This window comes from Heterostelium album, assembly GCF_000004825.1.
Source record: "Heterostelium album PN500 unplaced genomic scaffold PPL_scaffold12, whole genome shotgun sequence".
In the NCBI taxonomy this organism is placed as follows: domain Eukaryota; phylum Evosea; class Eumycetozoa; order Acytosteliales; family Acytosteliaceae; genus Heterostelium; species Heterostelium album.
Genome location: NW_008805074.1, coordinates 956,621 through 977,194, shown reverse-complemented (window position 1 = coordinate 977,194; position 20,574 = coordinate 956,621). Strand labels below are relative to the sequence as shown.

Below are 20,574 nucleotides of genomic sequence, written 5' to 3'. Positions count from 1 at the left end.
CGTTTTGTAAACAATGAAAATATATTATCTTTATAAGATGTGAATATTTTTGCGATTGAAGACTTTGTTGATTTATTTATTTATTTATTTTTTTAAAAAAAAAGGTTTCTTCAAATAAGATAATTGGATATTAAAAATTATTTTTTCATTGTTGTTTGTTGGTTTTGTTGGAAAATTACAAACTAAAACTATCCAACTTGCGTATCTTGAGTATTAAGGATCATAATTCAAATTATCAAATAAATCTTATACTCAAGACAAGAAATTCTTCTGTTGTCAGGTGAGACACCACCTCAGGTAGCTAAAATGTCTCACCTGCAATTAACTGGTTCGTTTTATTTAAATTTGAAATGCCACGTTGTTTTTTTGAAATTGGTTTTGTCTTTTTCTTTCTGTTGTTGCTGCTGTTATTGTTGTTGTTTGTACAAAAATTGTATTTCGTGAATCAAAATAGATCTATGATTATTGTGATTTTGGTTTATATAGTTTTGGTTTTTTTTTCAGAAGAAAGTTATTGTTGTGGCTATGTAGTAGTGCTGGATAGAAGGAGTTGAAGTAGGTAGGTAGTAGTTAAGTTTAACTATTTTACAATTTCTTAAATATCATAATTATTAAATATGATATATTTACTATTATTAAATTATTGAATTATTATTATGATTGTTGTTGTTGTTGTTGTTTTAACTTTTGTTCAGCTTTATATTTAATGAATTCTTGGATGAAATCTAAAATCTCTTTATCTTGAGTGACTTGAGCGGGTGTGTCGTTGTCTTTGTTCTTGAGATCCAGTGGTGCACCGGCCTCGAGTAGGATTGGAATGAGTTCACCATCTTCACACATGATGGCCAAATGCAGTGGTGTGTTGTCGTCGATGTCACCGATGGTAAGATCAGCGTTCTGAGTCAGTAGGAACTTGACCATCTCTACTTCACCTCTTCTGACGGCTTCGTGTATAGGTGTCGATCCATAGTGATTCTCTGCATTGATATTGGCACCGTTCGAAACCAACAGTTGTGCCATCTTGACATTGCCTGTTCTCGCACAAAAGTGTAGTGGTTGCAGCCCACCGAAATCACCTTCATCCAACTTGTGATTGCCACTCTCAATCAATGCTTTCGCCTTATTATAATCGTTATTCAGAATTGCATCTGACAATTGTGGTAGTGAATCTCCCATTTTTCTTTTACTACTAAATAATAACTTGTACTACTACTACTACTACTTTATGAAAAAAATGATAAATAAATTAAACAAATCTAATTTGTTTCTCAAAAAAAAAATAAAATAAAAATAAATTTAAAAAATTGATTCGTCGTTTTTAAAAAAAAAGTGAATAAAATGAATTTATTTGTTTTTTAAAATTATTTTTATTTTATTTTATTTTTAAAAATGGATGTATATTATTTAGATATATGGTAGATAATTATTTAATTATTGTGAATATTATTTTGTTTGTTTGTTGAATTTACATTCTTGGTACACCATATTTATTTGGTGCGTATTCAGAATATGGACGATCTACAAGTGCGACCTTTTCTCTGAGGATGAATCTCCAGACCAGTCCGGTTACTATACCACCGGCAATTGGCGCGGCCCAGTATAGCCAATGATCATGCCATACACCACTGAGTGTTGCAGATCCGAATGAACGAGCTGGATTCAAAGATCCACCAGTCCATGGTCCTAACAAAGCAACACCGGCATACACTGCGCAACCAATAGCCAATGGAGCGTAACGACCGAGACGTTGATCCCACTCGTTGAACACAGACATAGAAAGTACAACCATACACAACAAAGAAGTTGCCATAAACTCTAAAAAGAATGCATTGGCAATACTGATATCTGGATTGATTGTTGTTGCTCCTAGGTCTCCTTCATCTAAAAAGAATGAAAAAAATAATTAGTTAGTAATTATTTTAATTGAAAAAGAATTAACATTATGTTTGTCGTTTTTTCATCAATGATATAACAAACTTACATGGACCTGGAGTAGCAGCTTTAGCCAAGGAAGCACCGGCCAATGCACCACATGCTTGCATGATTACGAAAGCAAGTCCATTGAAGAAACCCATACGAGAGGTGGTAATCAATGAACAGGTGACAGCTGGATTCAACTGACAACCAGAGACACCACTAGTGAACCAAACAATAGTGGCAAGTGAAAATGCTTGAATGAAAGCAATCAAAACAATACGGATGACTCCATCGGCTTGAAAGAAAGTTGCAGATACTACAGATCCAACCACCATGAAAACAAAGAAAGCAGTTCCAATAAACTCGGCAATCATCTGACGAATGAACTGTCTTAGCTTTGACTCTGGTACCTTCACAATAACCTTGTTTTTATCGGAATTACTATACCTAGTGATCAATGGAAACAATGCCATTGTTTTATATTATTTTTATTTATATAGAATATAAAATTATAAATAGAGAAAAATATTTATTTAATTTAATTTAATTTATTATATTATACTATTTTATTATTATTATTTATTATGTTTACAAAATATTTTAGATTCTATAGATCTAAAATAGTTATTTTTCTTAAAGTTATCTAAAAAATATATAAAATTATACAATAGGATTAATAATGAGTTATAAGTTCAATGAAATGATAATCTCCAATGTTGTCATACGAAATTGGAAGTATTATTCGGATTGGAATTGAATTGCTTTCTTTGGAATTGAATTTGGAGTGTGTTAAACGGCAGAATTGAAATATTCTTTTGAATGATATACACTTAAATGATACATCAATCATATAAATGACACAAAGATAGAAAATAAACACACACCATGATATATCTTCAAAAATATTTATCTCTATCTATCATATTTTTTGAAGATATATATCACACACTCAACACAGAAATATACGCACAACAGAAAATGAAAATTATTTAAATATCTGTATGTGTTAACCACATTATTTTTATCTTTTTGTGTTGTTTTTATCTTGAAATCCACAATTGTGTATTTATTTTAAATGTGTGTATAACACTCAAATATTAATTACAGATATAGTATTCGATTAGTGTACTTCACTACATTCTACCTTTTTTAGATAAATATTATTCATTTTTATTATTTCATCTTTAGATAAACTTTTAAAAAAAAGCTTGTCCCTCTCTCTTTTTACGAGTGACAAAAAATCGAATTGCTTGTTGAGTTGAACGATCGTTTCAATTCAAAATATATTATAATTATTTATTCATTATTTTCATTGTTATTTGTTATTATTATTTTATGGTCAAAAAAGATGTAATCTTTCAATATTTAAATTACTTAAAAGTCTTTTTTGAAAAAAAAACAACATTTGATTTGACTTTTTTTTTTTTTTTTTTGTGAACCTCTTTGATTGAGTGAGTCAGGCAATAGTTGATTAATATAAAAATATTATTATTATCATTATTATTTATATTCTATTAATATAACAAAAATAAAAGATGATCACCGATACCCAACTCTCATTATTGGCCAACTCTATGGGTGCAATTGCAATGATTCTTATTGTTGCCTATCATTTCTTGACCGCCACTCCAGTTGCTCACCAAAAGCGTGATTAAATCTAAAAGAACACCTAGTAATAAAATTAAAACGTTTGTATTGTTTGTTTGTTTGTTTGTTATTAACATTGAATATAATATAAACAAATACTTACATTACTAACCTATTACTTACTTAAATTAAAATATATATAGAATTTTGTATATTGGAATCACATTGGTCAATAATAAATAGAATACGATTGGCTCAACAAAACAACATCAACAAATAAATTATATAATAACAATCATAATGTTAGTCACATCTATGAAACAAAATTTAGATTAGATTTTTTTTTTAATTAGTTAATTAATTGATTTAGAACATAGTAATTTGAACAAACAAATATAGATTAAAGAAGAGTTTTGGTTTAAATATGTATATTATATATATATAGTTTGTTTTTTTGTTTATTAAATTTATTTATTTCTTTGCTGCAGCGGCTTGTTGTTGTTTAATTAATTGTATCTTTTGTTGAGCAACTTGAATGATTTGATCTAAATGATTTCTTTTTACATTGACTGCTTGTTGTACCTTGTTGACTTGATCTTGAATTAATTGTACTTTTCTATTTGTAAAACCTTGACCTTGCTCTAAATCCTATTGACCATCATCAATAATAAAAAGAAATAATTATTAATAACTTAGTGTTACAAAAATAAACCATCATATTGATGATGATGACGACGATGATGATGATCATCCTTTATATAACATACCATTTCAATAAAGTATTGAGTACCAATATCAACCATAACTTTATCTTTACAATTTATTTTACCTGGTAAATATAACTATATATATATAGATATATTGAATATATCGAATGTATTGTAAGTATTGAATTGTATATTGCATTGCAATCTGTCAAGATAGTTGGTAGATCTAGAGATATGATAGTTTGATATTTACCGATGAAGTAAGTGGTACTAAAATCTCTTTTCCTTCAGCACCAGCTAAACCTTGAATAGCTTCCTTTGCCTCTAGATATTTGGTGGCAGCATGCTTCAATTGTAACATCGAGTCTGAAAGTGTTTGAATTTCCTAAACGATTGTTGTTTAATGTGATATATGATATTAGAAAACAATATGATACATCATTACGATTGTATGTGTCATGGCATCTTTGAGCTATATACTAGCTCAAAAGATAAGTGTTTCGTCATTCTGTTAGATGTGCAATTGCTATACACAATCTATAAGCAATCGCTTCTTCTTAGACCTACATTCTCAACTTGTTCTTTAACCATTTCGAGTTGCTCCAATGATAATGCAGCAAGATTTACTTGTTGTGGTTGTGAGGATTCAGACATCTTTATCTACTTTTGATATCACTACTTGTCTATAAATAATAATAATAATGGTATAAAAGCTAATTAACGAACTTAAGAAAAAAAAAAAAATATAGGAAATGAAAAATAATAAAAAAACAAAAAAAAGTTTTTTTATTTTTAGTTTTATTTTTAAATGGTTGACTCTACAATTCTCTTTCTTGTGGAACTTTGCTTTGGTTTTGTAGATCTAGCTGATTTAGCCTCCAATTGACTCTTGAGAAGTTCATTCTCGGCACTTAGATCCATGACTTTTTTCAACATTGCAAGCTCTTTGAAGTTCTTGGCTTTGGCACTGGCGAGCTTAGTTTGGAGGTTGGACGAATCGGAACCGTCACTGAAGATCTTTCTGCTCCACTTGGCAACCAATGTTTTTCTATCGTAGCTGATGCTATGCAAACCAGCGAATGCCTGTAGAGCATCGAGATGACTACTAAAGTTGATATAGCAGCTGCCAGAGTGTGCCGAATTATCTTCGACGTGTGCATTCTTCAAATTCTTTATGAAAAGAATCTTGTATGGATTGTTTGCGAGTGTCGATACTCTATCCTCCAAATGACTTCTCAATAGCTCTTCATTGACCGACACTGGAATACGACTGACTTTCAAAGTCATCATCGATTTCGGTGAAACTGTCTTGTATCTTACACCCTAAAGTTTATTTATCATATTAGTTGTTAGTTAGAATGATGATTCAACTTTGAATATTCTCTGGTTATTTCTCGAGCAACAAACACTAACTTACCTTACAAATAATACCGTAAAGTTTGAATTTCTCATAAATAGTCTCTGGTGATGAATCTGCATCGATCAATCTTTGTTTCTCATCCATTTCCTCGACGGATGCAGGTTTCTCGACGGACTCGTTGATTTTCTCTAAGATTTGATCCATGTCTTGACCGACACGGTTAGTGTGGTAGCGAAGAACCACCAGCATCGAGAGGATATCGCCTTTGAGTGAGTGATCGTGAATGAACTCGCAGTAGAGATCGTCGATCGGATAGGCAAAGTTCTTTTGAAGCACTTCGTTCATGTCCATCTCCTCCATATCCAGTGGAACGTTTTCAATCATAAAATTAAGTTGTTTGAATTGTGGTGCTGCACCTGAAACTTTGCATTGCTCCAACATCGTATGATACTCTTGTACCAAATTGGTGTAGTCTGACATTGGAAGTTCATCTAATTCCACAGTCATATCTGATTCGAAACGACTATTATTTTCTCTAAATGATGATGATGATGATTGTACTGTTGATTTTCTATCTATTTCTTGATCTAAATCTGTTTCCTCTTTGAATGATATCTTTCTCTTATTATTACTGTAGTTGGTGTTGCCAGTGTTGTTATTTTCATTTATGCTGAGATCTACAAGTGGGAATATTGGTTTGGTTGGTTCTTGTTTGGATCGATGTTGTTTGAAAACAGATGAGTCTACGTCGAATGGAGTCGGATGTGATTCTTTTAGATCGTTGATAAATTGGTCGTCGATTTCATTGTCGACATCGATACCAAAGAGTGATTTCTTCTCTCTCTTTGGTTGTACTTTTGCTTCTGTTGCTTCTGCTGCTGCTATTGTTTGTTCTTCATCTTGTTTGTTCTTTGCATCCTCAGAGAATACCGAATAGAATTGAGCTTGAACTTGTTTACGTTGTGGGTTCTGTTGTTTCTTTGTTTGTAATTCCTCTTGATCGATTGACTTTGGATCGACTGTTGGGTTTATCTTTGGATCTTCATTGGTTTTACCAAATAATCTAGTAAAAATTGAAGCTAAACATAATTATTTTTATTTTAATTTCATTTGCATTATTATTATTAGTAAAATAAGTCATTTCTCATCTTATTAAGATAAATAGATCACTCTTATATATATATATATATATTACATACCTATATTATCATTTTTATCAGATTTTGGATTGGAAGATAGATCGTTTAATGTATGTGTATTGTTGTCTTGAATGTTGTTGTTGTTATTGTCGTTGGTTGTAGATGATGATGATGACGAAGAACTATATTGATAGTAGTTATGTAATTGACAAAAACTCTTTCTTGATTGGTAATAGATAGAGTTACCACTATTTTTTATTCTATTCAACATCATCTTTAAACAATATATAATTATTTTATTTTTTGTAAATAAAATAATAATGATTTCAGGTGAAAAGTTATCTGATTGTGTTTGAATTACGATTAAAGTTGCTCTGAATAATTTTTGTGTCTTTAAATTTTTTTTTTTTAAAATTAAAAAAAAAAAAAAAACGAAACGACTGTTTCATAAAAATGGTCATATATTGGGTATGTAGGTTAACTTTAAATCACAGATATTATCTGTACAATCTATCAAACACTATATCTAAAAATATTTTATTTTATTTCAACATCTGTAAAATCAATATAGATTAAAAGTCAAACTTTTTATTTTCTTGCTTAAAAAGATGATATAATGATGTGAATTAACACTCATTTTATTAATAGTCTTCAACTTCATTCTGATACACCAAAATAACTTTATAATAATATTTCGAACTAAAATAGATAGTTTTATTTATTTTATCTTTATTATAAAATTAAAAAGGTCAAGTTTCGTCAAAGGGAATAATAATGGTCAGTTAACATTTTCATAAGAATAATTTATTATACCAATGAAAAGTAAATTAATTCTAGTTTTAACACTGCCGATATGATAAGATTTATTAATATAGTATGTGAATTAAATTTTTTATTAGAAATTTTTTTTTTCATTTATTTTTTTTTTGACTAACAACAATAGATTTTTTTCAAAATTGCTTTTATCTTTATTTTCTATTTTTTGTTGTTTTTTATTTTACAATTATTTCATTATTATATAAATGAGCAGTGCTTTACCAATCAACAGTACTAAACAACCAGCTACATTTCAAACTATTTTAAAGGTTTTAGTGCTCAGAAAGGATATATTTAAACATGTGGCGCTAATCAACAAAAGAATTGGTAAAGGCAGCTATAAATGGGAGGATATACTAAAGAAACCGAGACACATGGCCTATCATGGTTATCTAGATCTGCTAATGAAGGTTCCACTACTGGATTTACAGGTTCCGAGCGAGTGCTTTGTTGAGGTGGCTGCGATGCGCGGCTATCTCAACGTCGTTGAGTACTTCTATGAGTTGGAGAAACAAAACAACAAGAATCTAAATGAAAAGGGTGCCTTTACCAAATATATTTATTTCAACGGCAAGGAGTTGTCGTCGGCGTGCTATGGCGGTCATCTCCCTGTCGTTCGCTACCTGGTGGACAACGCACAGCTCTATGAGAGTCAGTTGAAATCGATGGTGATGTACAGTAGTGTCATCAGTGGCAATCTAGAGTTGGTCCAATATCTCAGTGGTATCATGTCCGATCACAGCTCGCAGTTGATAGACTACGCGTCGGAGCGCGGTTACCTTGAGATTGTGGAGTTCCTTCACAGCTGGGGATCAGCTGCAACCCAGAAAGCGATAAACTCTGCGGCAGCCAACGGACATCTCAGTGTCGTAAAATTCCTAATTAGTAACCGAACCGAAGGATTTTCATCACAGGCGATTGATAGCGCCGCATCCAACGGTTATTTGGAGATCGTCAAGTATCTCAATGGTCTTCCCGATAGCAGTTGTACAAAGAGCGCAGTCGACCAGGCTATAATGAACAAACACACCGACATTGCGAAATATCTCTTGGAGAACAGAACTGAGGGTTGTTCAAACGTTGCAATTCTCAATGCTATTTTCAACAATGATATCGAAGCCCTAGATGTATTATACTCATCACCACTCTCTCGAAAAGAGATAGCCATTCAAGACTCTATTGCCTTGTCGTCAGTCTATGGACATGATCTACTACGTGATTACTTAGTTACAAAATCAGTTACACCATCCCAATAACAAATAACATCAACATCAACAACAACAACAATAAAGCAACAAAACAAATAACCATTAGCCAAAAAAAAAAAAAAGAAACTATTTAAATTATTATTATATACATTTATTTATTTATTATTTTATCTTTTGACCAACTATTTAAAGTTATTTGTTGTTAGTTTGTTATTTATATGTACCACTCCAATCTCCCCAACTTGGAAGTGATTTCTTGATTATTGAGCCAAACGAAGAGATAGATGAAGATGCAATCTCAGCCATCGATTGTGTTATGACAGGTGTCATCTTGGTGAGTTCTCTAGTGACATCGGTGATCTTCTGAGACATCGAATCCTTATGGGAATCCAAGAGATTCTCAAAGTATTGGATGGCATCATGGCTTGGTAGACCAGGGAAGAATCTATTGGCAACCTCGTTTTGGATGTACTCAACAGTGAATCTACTGGAATTATCATGAATAGAATCCATTCTCGTTAAAAACATTAAATGGTATAAAAAGAATGGTGCTTCTCTTCTTAGAATTCCGAAAATCAATGAACAAACTGCATTGAAATTTATATTATTTGTCAAATTACTTGTTGAAAGATATTCTTGACTATATCTTAAATAATTTGCAATTGGTTTTGGTTCCTATTTATTTAAAAAATACATATATTAATATAATTAGTTGTTTAAAGAATCATCATAATAATAAAACATATTTACCTTTCCAAGAATGAAACCATAATCAATATGAAAGAATTTACCATCTTTTGTAATCATAATATTATCTAAATGACGATCACCTACACCCTGTTGTTATTTTGATAAATAATAAGTATCTGTTGATTTGTAATAATAAACTTATAATTATAACTATACTTACAATTAAATGTGTTAAAACAAGCCAAAAACAAAGACTGTATGTAAAGTTTTTGTGTGCTTCTGTAATTTTACAATCTTTTTGATTCTTTAGATAGTTGTGAATCGGTAGATGAAGGAAATTATTGGTGTTATTACCACTGTACTCCTTGTTGATGGCAGCAAGTGTAGTAGAGTCTGCGACTGCATCGATAAATCCATGCTCTGATCCCGATGGCAAAACGGAATAGGTAACGATCGATTCCAAAATGGATTGAATCTCACTCTTGAGTGTATCCAACAGGTTCTGTTTTGTTTCCGCACCACCATAGAGATCCTTGAATGGATTCTCTCGGTTATGGTTATTGATCTTCAACTCGAACGTATCGATAATCGACTTGTAGGCTTCTGGCTTGGTGATGGCAATCATCAATCTAACGTCTTGGTTATTCTTTAGAATCTCGTAGGCCTCATTATACTTTTCTCTTCCGACCAAGCCGAGGAACTGGTTGAATGCCTCCTGCGAATGTGAAGACGATCGATCGTTGATAATCGGCATGTTCTCCATGAGGATATAGGTCATCATCGAGATGATATTCAAGACGATTCGGTCCTTTCTGATATCGTCTTTCTTGAAGAAAAGTGTCTTCTCACTCTGGGTGCCATCCTCTTGGTTCTCGACGATCGCCGACATTCTAATAGGCTTGGTAGCGCTATTGCTTACAGCGGACTTTTTGATATGCTTGATGACCAGTCTCGGATCGGTTGGATATAGAATCTTTTGTTTCTTCAACAGCTCATTGATTGCTTCTCTTCTTGGTTGAAACTCTGGATCGTCTTCTTGTCTCGGTATTTTCTGGAGGTGATCCAAAAACTCGAAACTATTGATGTAGGTAAGAGCAACCTCTGGACCGAGTTGAACCAGCAGCTTTGACTTTAGAATCTCATACTTTGAGTCGTACTCTGATGAAGTTTGACAATTCTTAAACTCGAGCATAACAAAGTGGGCAATAGTACTAGAGCTCAAAGCTCTCTTGAATATGAATTCCTGTAACTTTGAACCTTCTGTTGGATCAAATCTATTTATCAAGATTGATTAGTTAGTGGATAGTACACTCACTAATGTATATTAATATTCTTACCTAAGATAAAAAACTAATTGTGGAATAAAGTAAACCAATTGATGATCAGAGATATCTGAAATGATGTCTACAGCGTAGTTTCTGATGTGTTGATTGGTGATATCTTTGTCCAAGAGTGGGAATACATCTTTGAGTGGAATACGTGTTTGGCAGGAGGATGAACACATCATGTGATAACAGCTCATCTCTTTTTTGGTTTGATCGTTGATGATGCTGAGAATCTTTTGAACTTTGAGATCCGATATGTTTCGCCAATTGATGGATTCCAATAGTTTCAACACCCATTTCGAGTGTCCACGGAAGTACTCTTTGTTGCGCCAGAGTGCATTGGTTTCGAAATCTTGAAACTTGTGTGTTGGGAAGAGATATTGAACTTCACGGATATCCGAGAGGTAGCAGACTGCCGCCTTTCTCCAGGCCATACAAATCGATGAGAATCTACGAAGCATCGGCATCTTTAGCGCGAGAATACGCAGCATTTGCTCGACGTAGCCAAACTCTTTCTTTTGGATCAACGAGGTGTGACAATCGTTGCAAACACGCAACTGACGACCCGAATAGTAGTCGAGAGAATCAAGGTATTTCGGTGCTTGAATAGAGGAGGAATCAATACGATTGGCCGTGCAGTTATCACAGAATATATAGCCACACTCGCGACAGTGATGTCGACGTGTTCTCAGACCAAACGCAGAGTTACAACCGTGACACAAGTTGACAGAGGCATCTTTGACGGCGATCATCAATCGACGCTTCTTCACATCCTGTACGATATCCTGGCCGGATTTGATGTTGAACGACTCTATTCTCGGTCCGTCTACCATCGACTCGAACAGGTCTAGATGTTGATTGGAATGGAACTTTTGAACCTCGCCAAAGTTGTTCTCCAACTGTAGCTTCTCAGCTGTCTCTGCATCAAAGTCCTTTGTGATAGTCAAGAAGCGACGTACATCGTCGGCATTCGGGTTGAGCTTCAAAGCACTCTCCAACTGGTAACGAATAGCACGAACCAACAGATTCTCCTTGATCTCCAGGTAGTGTGCGGAAATCACCAACGCCTCCAAAAGTGAGTAGTTATCTTTCTCTTGTCTACTACCCATATGTTTGATTTCTATAAGATCATAGATTGAATATAATACAGATGATTTCTTATCATTATTATTGTTGTTATTATTGTTTTTATATTTAATATTATTATTATTATAGCTTTTTGGTTGTTGATATTGAACATTATTATTATTATTATTATTATATACTACACTATTACTATCTTCTTGATCACTCATTTCATTATCACCACTAAAATTGTTGCTGTTATTATTATTGTTGTTGTTGTTTTTATTTGTTGGTACAAAGTTTTCAGGATCTGAAAGTTCAATGTCTGGATAGTGTATATCGTTGTCGTCTAAGCTGACGGACTGTAACATGTCGCTATTGCTGCTAGTTGTGAGGAATCCGTTGTTGTTATAGGTTGGTGGTGTTGTGCTATCTATGAAACCACCAAAGTTGTCAGGCATCGCATGGAACTCTGTATCGTCAATAATAACACTATTGCTATTGCTATTGCTACCATTACTTATGCTGCTACTACTACTGTTATGAGAGGATGGTGAATTGGTGAAATAACTATTGTTTAACTGTACATTTTTAGAGTTTTTATTGACCGATGTTGATGAGTGTGAGTATGGTGACAAATGTTGTTGGTTAGGTGTGTACTTTGAAGTGTGAACAACTCGTTGATTTACATTGTTATTAGTTAGACTATTAAAATTGTTGTTGTTGAATGTTGGTGTTTCACGACGATCACTCTCTCTATGTGAAACATAAGTGTCCTTAAGTGTCAGTATTTCTCTCAGGTCACGAGGATGATACTTTGATACGATGATATCAAGTCGCTCCAAGAAACTCTGAATTATTTCGGCAACCTTCTTTGTCAACAATATATTCTCTGGTATGATCAATACATGCTTAGCATCTGTATTCGATTTATGTTGCTCTCTACCCAGAGTATCCGAATATTTTATTATATTCGCTAGAAATGTTATTTCTGATTTATCTTGTAGAATAGCTTTCATTATATTTTTTTTTTGTTTTTTTTTTTTTTCTCTATATAAACTTTACTATTAATTATTATTATCTCTTTTTTTAAAAAAATCTACTTATTTATTTTCTGTTTTAATATATTAAAAAAATAAATATAAAAATCTATCTAATATATATATATTTAATAATAAAAATATTTTAAATAAACTAATAGACTAATTCTTTGGTTGTGTATAACAAAAAATTAAAAAACAAGTTTCACCCCCTTTTCACAAAAAAATGAGAAATTTTTGTAAATTTGTTGAACTCATATTTTCAATTTTTTTGTTGACACAAAATTAAAAAAACAATATTTTTTATTTATTTATTTACAAGTTTGTCTAATCTCAATAATCTAAACAATCAGATATATTACTTGATTCAAGTGTTGGATAAAGTGAAATGTCTTGTTGATCGTTTAAATAATCATTGAAATTATGAAATGTTGTTGCTGCCGTTGTTGAAGTAGTTGTAGTTGTAGTTGTTGTGAATGGAATGGGATTTACAGTTGGAATAAGTTCAATATTATCGGCATTAGCTTCATATTCACTGAATGATTGACTTAGATTTTGATAGTGATAATTAAATTCTTCATGTTCAACCTGTTGTTCCATAATATTATTATAATTGTTGTTGTTGTTGTTGTTTGTTGTTGTTTTCAATATATTTCCTTTCTTCTTCTTCCACTACTTCTTTTTGATCCTCATTTGTTTCTCTATCTCTATCTCTTTCATCAACTACTTCTGCTTCTGCTTCTTCTTCTTCTTCTTTTTCTCCTGTTTGACCTTCAACAATCGTCATGGCAGCTGGACTTTGTTGAGGAATCAGTTGAATGAGTTTCTGTTTGCAGATCGATGCATAGCTACTGATTACACCGTAGGAACTCCAGAGAATCTGTGTGGTGGCGTCAGTAAAGTACGGTGCGTAAGTCTTCTTTGTCTTGTGGACAGAGTCGATAAACTTTTGTTTGTAGGTATCGCGTTGGCTGTTTAACAGGTTCTTAAAGCAGTCTTCTGCCTCTGACGATCTCAACCCGGGAATGAAACGATTCGATACTTCATTGTGAATGTAGTCCAGTGTGAAGTGTGCGTCGGACATTGGATTCAACTTGGTCAGGAACATCAGGTGGTACAGGAAGAACGACGCTTCCTTTCTGAGTATCGAGAAGATGATCAAGCAGATTCTGATCAGTTCATCTTTGTTCTCGTAGATGTCGATCTGCTCGTCAAACTCTGATCCATAACGAAGATAATTTCCAATGAGCGGTTTCGGTTCTTTACCCAATATGAACCCGTAATCGATGTGGAAGAACTGACCGCTTTTCGTTAGCATGATGTTCTCGAGATGACGATCACCCAATCCAATCAGGTGACTGATCACCAGATACACTGCCATACTATTTCTAAAGGTGGTATTGACTTCATGCAGCCGGTGGCTTGGATTGTGTTTCTTTAGATACTCATTGATCTTTAATGATGTAATCTTTGGATCTCCGTAGATATCGTAGAGTGTCTCTGCATCTTGGACGACCTCAATGAAGCCAAACTCACTTCCATATGGGAGCACAGTGTAGGTGATAATAGAACTTAGAATGTGGTGTATCTCTGCTTTCTGCATATTCACCATTTCATTGTATGCATTCGCATAGATACTGTGAAGATGATCCAACATTTTCTTTTTACTGCTAGCCAGTATGTTTGACTCTGTATCCAACAGGTTTTCATCAATGTACTTCTGTTGCTCCAATCGAATTCTGTTCTCTATCGACAAGTGATCCTTCTCGACCAGGAGAAACTGAACAAGATCGCTGTGTGGACGCATCAACTTCAGTACTGATTCCAACTCTGGTGAGTCGACTAGTGTTACAAGTTTCTTGGAATCTTTGTAGCCAACCGCCTCGAGAAAATCTTCAAAGTCATTTTCAACCTTGCGATTCTTTATCTGAAGGAAAGGATCGATGTTCTCCTTCAGAATCTTTGTCATGATACTGATAATATTGAGAATGACACGGTCTTTTCTGACGTCGTCTTTCTTAAAGATGAGATCCATCTGTCGCTCTTCGTTGGTTTCGACATTCACACAATTAAAAGTGAGTTTAACTGGTTTGGTAGCGCTATCTTTGATTTTGGCGCGGCTCTTGTCGATTGACTTGATTCTGTAGAGAGGATTGACGGGATATCTGATATCCTGACAGATCGCTAGAAGCTGTTCGATCTTGAGTAGCTGTGCCTGCAGTTCTGGACCATCCTTCTGAGGAATGTGTTGCAGGATATTAATCAGTTCAAAGCCAAGAATGAAACCACGCGCGTCATCCAACTGCAGAATCAACTCTCCCTTCAACAATTCATACTTTGAGTCATATTCAGTTGCTTGTTGACAGTTCTTAAACTCCCAAAATACATAGTGAGCAATTATCTTTGATTCTCTTGATCTTCTAAATAAGAATTCCTTTAGTTTCGAATTATATGTTTCGAATCTATAAATTAATAACAATCAAATTAGTTAGTATCTAGAAATAGTTACTCTTGTTTGGCAAAGAAAAATCTTACCTAAGGAAATAAACTAATTGTGGAATATAGAGAATAAGATCATCGTCGGTGATTGACGAAAGTTGATTGACAGCAAACTCTCGAATACTGCTATGTGTCATTCGTTCATCAAGTAGTGGAAAAACATCTTTGGTATCGATAGTGGCTTTACAGGATGACGAGCACATTAGATGCGAGCAACTCATCGATCGTTTATGGTTTGAATGTACAAGTTTGAGGATGCTCTCTACTTTTTCGTCGGATAGATGTTTCCAATCGATCGACTCTAACAGCTTGAGAATCCACTGAGAGTGTCCCTCGAAATACATCTTGTTTCGCCAGAGTGCAAGTATCTCAAAGCGCTGGAGTATATCGGTGGAGAATGAATATTGAATCGAGCGAATCAAAGAGAGGTAAGAGATGGTAGACTTTCGCCATTGTACGCAAATCGAGCTGAATCGTCGCAAGATCGGTATCTTTAGAGCCAGCAGCTTCAGCGCAGGAACCAGTGTTTCGCGGTCTTTGTCATTGGTAAGATAGTGATGGCAGTTCTCACAGACTCTGAGATTCGAATAGAACAACCGATCTTTGAGACAGCTATACACCGGACTGGGAATATGTGATCGTTTGATACTGTAGTTTGTACAACTGGCGCAAAACACCTTGCCACAATATCTACAATGACTACGTCGATTCGACAAGGAGAACTGTTGATTACACGCATGACAAGCTACGACAAAATGGTCACTGATTGGCTTGATCAAACGTCTTGGCTTTATCATTTGTGTAATATCAGTGTCATAGTTATTGTCTTCATCATCATTATGAATATGACTACAATTCCTACTGTCCTGTTGTTGTTGTTGCTGATTGGATGATGATGATGATGTTGTTGATGATGTTATGTGATGGTCATTCTCTCCTATATAAGAACGATAGTTATTTTCATTTTGACACTCTTCTTGTGATGCGTAGCTAGTCTGTATGAAATTGTGTTCCTTTTGGATTCGTTCCTCCTCTAGTGGATCGAAATCGTGAGTGATACCAAAGTAAGAACGTGCATTCTCAACACTTGTCGATTGAAACAGTACCAATTCGATTTGGTGACGAATCGCTCTTATTAAGAGGTTTTCAATAACACCAAAGTACTCTGCTGTTGCCACTAGTGACTCCACGCTTTTACCATGTTTAAATAGATTGACATGATTGTAGAGTAATGATTTGAATGTATTCTGTTTCTTTGGTTTGACATGTTCAGAAACAGCCGGTAACTTGACATATCCACTACCACTACCACTACCACCATTAAAACCATTACCATTACCATTACCACTTCCATTACCACTTTCAGAAAAACTATCAAAAGAAATAAAATTACCATTTTCATCTCGTTGCAATGAATTCGACAACGGCACCTGTTCAAAACTATCTTTTATACTATTATTTAAATTTATTAATTTATAATTATTGTTATTATTATTACTATTATTCTTATTATTGTTGTTGTTGCTGTTTATATATATTTTACTAAAACTACTAATATTATTATTATTATTATTATTATTATTATTGTTGCTATTGTTATTATTATTTTTATGTTTGTTATTGTTGTTATTATCTAAATATAAAGTATGATCCAAGATATCTTTTATGTTGATTGATTCAATGCCATCTTTTAAATGGTATTGTTTTTTGTACTTAATCAAATATTCATGTATTTTGTTGAGAAAATCGATTATGAATCTCACAGATTCTTCGCTGACCAGTGGATCATCTGGATAGAATTCTAGCTTGGTATTGGTTGTATCTCTTTCATGTTCATCTTTTAAAAGCTTTGAATAGGGAACTGCACAATTGGGTATGGCAATTGTGGTTCTTGAATATGTGTGAACTCCACCACTACTATTATTATTACTATTACTATTACTACTGCTATTATTATTATTTACAAGATTTATACTACTTTTACTATTGATACTATTATGGCCATTAAGTACCTTTATAAATATATTCATTTATAAAAATAATAAAAGTTTTAAAAAAAACACTATATATAAATTTATTTATTTAACAAAACTATTTACAAAATATATCACAAATAAAACCTCCAATTCTTTATTACTTTAATTGTTTTTTTGCTTCCATTCTTAGATTTTGAAAAAAAAAAAAGTCACAATTTAAAAATTAAAATTTCAATTTATTTGATTCTTGTTAAATATTGAAGTATTTTGTTGAGAAAATCGATAATAACACAGCGAATATTGAATAAATATTATCAAAAGATAGGAATAAAAAACAAAAAAAACAATGATAATAGAGATATTCTCGCCAGTGGTTCGTCATTCTCCAACTTGATTGTTTATACAAAAAATAATAAAAAATATTTTAAATAATTGTAATGGCAATTATGATGGTTTTGGATCGAAAAAACAAAGTAGCTCTCTGGAAATGTCTGAAATAATTTCAATATAAAATTTATTATTGTGAAAAGGGTAAATTAAAATAAATTATTTATTTATTTATATTTGTTAAATACTTTGGTTGATTTTATTTTGTGTTTAACCGCAAATACTTCTGCATCCATAATAATCTTCAGTGTATGGGCTATTAAATATTTTATAGAAGCGAATAGGAATTATTAGTAAAAACCAAAGACATTGATTTATTTTAAGATAAACTTACGTGATAACATGGCAATTCTCACCAGTTGTTGGGCATTCTGCAACTTGATTGTTACCAACTAGAAAAAAAAATTAATTGTTAACGATTTGAAAAGATATGATGATAAAACAAAAAACTTACTATACATAACAACATGACCTGGACATGTCTCACCGGAGAAACAATAGAAGAAGAGATCTCCAACAGTGCAACCAGCAGTGTTTGATGGTGAGCAGTTGTTATCAGCAACTTGTGCCAATCCTGAACCTGAGGCAGTAGTTGTACCAGAACCTGATCCACTTCCCGATCCAGAGGAGGAGGATGATCCACTTCCTGAACCAGATGATGCTGAAGTTGATCCTGATCCTGAACCAGAGGATGAGCCTGAGGAAGCTGATGATCCAGATGATGAACCTGAGGAAGCTGATGATCCAGATGAACCTGATCCCGATGATGAACCAGAGGAAGCTGATGATCCAGATGATGAACCTGAGGAAGCTGATGATCCAGAAGAACCTGAAGTTGATCCTGATCCAGATGATGAGCCAGATGTAGATCCAGATCCCGATCCTGAACCAGATGATGCTGAAGTTGTTCCAGATCCTGAGCCTGAACCTGAACTTGTAGTTCCAGAACTTCCTCCTGAGCTACCACCAGAAGATCCAGATGATGAAGAGCCTGAGCTTGATCCACCACATGATTGACCTTGTTGATATTGAGTAGTGGTTACTCTGGTAATTCCACTCCATCCAGCCTGTTGGTAACTGGTGTAGACTAAACCACTGCAATCCATACCACCTGATCCACCACAACCACATTGAGTTCCTCTTTTTAAATTAATAAAAAATAATATGGTTAGAAACTTATATATATTTATATTTCAAGCTTAATTGTTTACAATACCCCCAAACATATGGACTGAAAATTAATTTATAAATAATAAATAATCGTAAGTGAATGTAAATATAATATTTAAATGAGTTGTTTCACAAAAAACAGTGAAAAGTACCAAAATTTCAACTTGCAAAATGGGAAACAACTCCTCTATTTTACTTACCATCCACAGGTAGCATAGTTTTCAGCAATGGAAGCAGCTTGTGTACAAATAGACATTGGTTGTGGTCCATCAGTAACATTAGCAGTTTTCATGTTAAATAATGCACGTACCTCAGCTGGAGATAGAGCATTAATTGAATAAGTACAGCAAAGTACTAATAATGTAATAAATAACTTCATTGTATATATTATATGATTAAGAAAAAAGAAAGTAAAATAATCTAGTTTAGATTTCCAAATGCTTTTTATAAAGTTATTGGATTTACTATGAATGCATGGCATCCAAAAAAAAAATATCTTTTGAGAAAGTTAGGTAAAAAAATGATTTTTTTGCAGTTCGGTGCCAACGGATAAGATTTTGATGAGGTTTTTGATTTTTCGATATCCTGATCCACCTTATACTACAAGTTTTTACATTTTTATAAAATTTTAAAAAAAATCTTTTTTTGTAAAAAAAATTATTTTAATTTCTGACCAAATTTCTCCTATCTTTGAAAACAAATATCTTTTTACCAGGCCAACAATGATTAAAATATTTATATTTAAAGAGATTGTCATCTTCTGTATTTTTAGATGGTTTGAAATTTCAATTTTTATCAAGAAAGTTCTTTCAAAAACTAAATTATTTTATATTACAGATATTTTTAAAGATATTTAAAATTTCATGTTTCTTTTACCAAGTTCATCAGGATAACCACTAATTCAATCGATTTAATATACATACTGATGTAAATTTAGTTATACTCATCAATTGTTTATTGTATAATCTTAAATAGTAAATCAAAAACTCAACTGTAGTGGTCAAAAAACAAAGTATATCATGCATATATGATTTATCAGATTAACAGAGAATAAAAATCAACTCAATAGAATTGCAACATATATAAATATTTAATAACTATCATAAAAGAAATAAAATAATCAATAATATCTTGTGATTTTTATAAAAAGTAATAAAAAGTAAAAATATAAAAAATAAAAATAACAAGGGAAGCAGAAATTAAAAACACCAACGATTAAAAAAACCTCATATTTTCATCAAATTTATTAAAAAAAAGTCCATGGGAACTTTGAAAATAAAAAGTTAGCACCATACACATCATCACTCATATTTTTTTAATGTGATCTTGCAGTTAATGGGAATTTGGGATTTGAAAAAAAAAAACAAACAAAATTTAATGATTCATTTTTGATTTTGATGTCATAGTCTTCAAATTTCAGTGGACAATAATAGTGATAGTGAGTTGAGTGCACTTTAAAGCAAGCAGAAATGAATCAAGAACAAAACGATTGTCAACACAAAAACACCAATAACCAAAGGAAATGTGATTTTTCAAAATCTTCTTTGTGAGGTGGAGGGGCTTGTTGTTGTTGGCATCACCTACAAAAAAACAAACACCAATCTATCTAATTTTAATAAATATTATTTCAGTGCATTAAATTACAAAAAGACACTATACCCGATTTCAAACAACAAAAACTAATAAAT

General features: G+C 32.7%; 9 protein-coding genes across 9 annotated transcripts; 2 read left to right on the top strand and 7 right to left on the bottom strand.

Annotated features, from left to right (window-relative positions):
* Positions 1 to 654: 654 nt before the first annotated feature.
* Positions 655 to 2,390, bottom strand: wacA (aquaporin-like protein; the record flags this gene model as incomplete). Its single annotated transcript, XM_020581125.1, has 4 exons — positions 655 to 977; positions 1,202 to 1,221; positions 1,470 to 1,881; positions 1,982 to 2,390. The coding sequence occupies 4 exons, from the start codon at positions 2,388 to 2,390 to the stop codon at positions 655 to 657; spliced, it is 1,164 nt and encodes a 387-aa protein (XP_020428710.1).
* A 1,062-nt stretch (positions 2,391 to 3,452) lies between these two features.
* On the top strand, positions 3,453 to 3,572 carry PPL_10346 (dolichyl-diphosphooligosaccharide--protein glycosyltransferase subunit 4; the record flags this gene model as incomplete). The annotated part of the gene is made up of 1 exon (XM_020581124.1): positions 3,453 to 3,572. One exon carries the CDS (start codon positions 3,453 to 3,455, stop codon positions 3,570 to 3,572), a length of 120 nt encoding a protein of 39 aa, XP_020428709.1.
* A 403-nt stretch (positions 3,573 to 3,975) lies between these two features.
* pfdn5 (prefoldin subunit 5) lies at positions 3,976 to 4,865 on the bottom strand (the record flags this gene model as incomplete). Its single annotated transcript, XM_020581123.1, has 4 exons — positions 3,976 to 4,152; positions 4,272 to 4,346; positions 4,465 to 4,596; positions 4,779 to 4,865. 4 exons carry the CDS (start codon positions 4,863 to 4,865, stop codon positions 3,976 to 3,978), a joined length of 471 nt encoding a protein of 156 aa, XP_020428708.1.
* Positions 4,866 to 5,015: 150 nt separating this feature from the next.
* On the bottom strand, positions 5,016 to 7,347 carry PPL_10344 (RNA recognition motif domain-containing protein; the record flags this gene model as incomplete). Its single annotated transcript, XM_020581122.1, has 4 exons — positions 5,016 to 5,534; positions 5,629 to 6,650; positions 6,771 to 6,984; positions 7,342 to 7,347. 4 exons carry the CDS (start codon positions 7,345 to 7,347, stop codon positions 5,016 to 5,018), a joined length of 1,761 nt encoding a protein of 586 aa, XP_020428707.1.
* A 522-nt stretch (positions 7,348 to 7,869) lies between these two features.
* Positions 7,870 to 8,782, top strand: PPL_10343 (ankyrin repeat domain-containing protein; the record flags this gene model as incomplete). Its single annotated transcript, XM_020581121.1, has 2 exons — positions 7,870 to 7,964; positions 8,332 to 8,782. The coding sequence occupies 2 exons, from the start codon at positions 7,870 to 7,872 to the stop codon at positions 8,780 to 8,782; spliced, it is 546 nt and encodes a 181-aa protein (XP_020428706.1).
* A 114-nt stretch (positions 8,783 to 8,896) lies between these two features.
* Positions 8,897 to 12,833, bottom strand: PPL_10342 (phosphatidylinositol 3-kinase; the record flags this gene model as incomplete). The annotated part of the gene is made up of 6 exons (XM_020581120.1): positions 8,897 to 8,916; positions 8,959 to 9,409; positions 9,485 to 9,571; positions 9,645 to 10,250; positions 10,344 to 10,698; positions 10,762 to 12,833. 6 exons carry the CDS (start codon positions 12,831 to 12,833, stop codon positions 8,897 to 8,899), a joined length of 3,591 nt encoding a protein of 1,196 aa, XP_020428705.1.
* A 354-nt stretch (positions 12,834 to 13,187) lies between these two features.
* PPL_10341 (uncharacterized protein) lies at positions 13,188 to 15,697 on the bottom strand (the record flags this gene model as incomplete). Its single annotated transcript, XM_020581119.1, has 5 exons — positions 13,188 to 13,442; positions 13,531 to 13,825; positions 14,228 to 15,027; positions 15,241 to 15,316; positions 15,390 to 15,697. The coding sequence occupies 5 exons, from the start codon at positions 15,695 to 15,697 to the stop codon at positions 13,188 to 13,190; spliced, it is 1,734 nt and encodes a 577-aa protein (XP_020428704.1).
* A 164-nt stretch (positions 15,698 to 15,861) lies between these two features.
* PPL_10340 (SKP1 family protein) lies at positions 15,862 to 17,383 on the bottom strand (the record flags this gene model as incomplete). Its single annotated transcript, XM_020581118.1, has 3 exons — positions 15,862 to 16,001; positions 16,048 to 16,797; positions 16,852 to 17,383. 3 exons carry the CDS (start codon positions 17,381 to 17,383, stop codon positions 15,862 to 15,864), a joined length of 1,422 nt encoding a protein of 473 aa, XP_020428703.1.
* A 543-nt stretch (positions 17,384 to 17,926) lies between these two features.
* PPL_10339 (component of the counting factor complex) lies at positions 17,927 to 19,911 on the bottom strand (the record flags this gene model as incomplete). Its single annotated transcript, XM_020581117.1, has 5 exons — positions 17,927 to 17,972; positions 18,051 to 18,108; positions 18,171 to 18,793; positions 19,087 to 19,240; positions 19,806 to 19,911. 5 exons carry the CDS (start codon positions 19,909 to 19,911, stop codon positions 17,927 to 17,929), a joined length of 987 nt encoding a protein of 328 aa, XP_020428702.1.
* Positions 19,912 to 20,574: the final 663 nt, after the last annotated feature.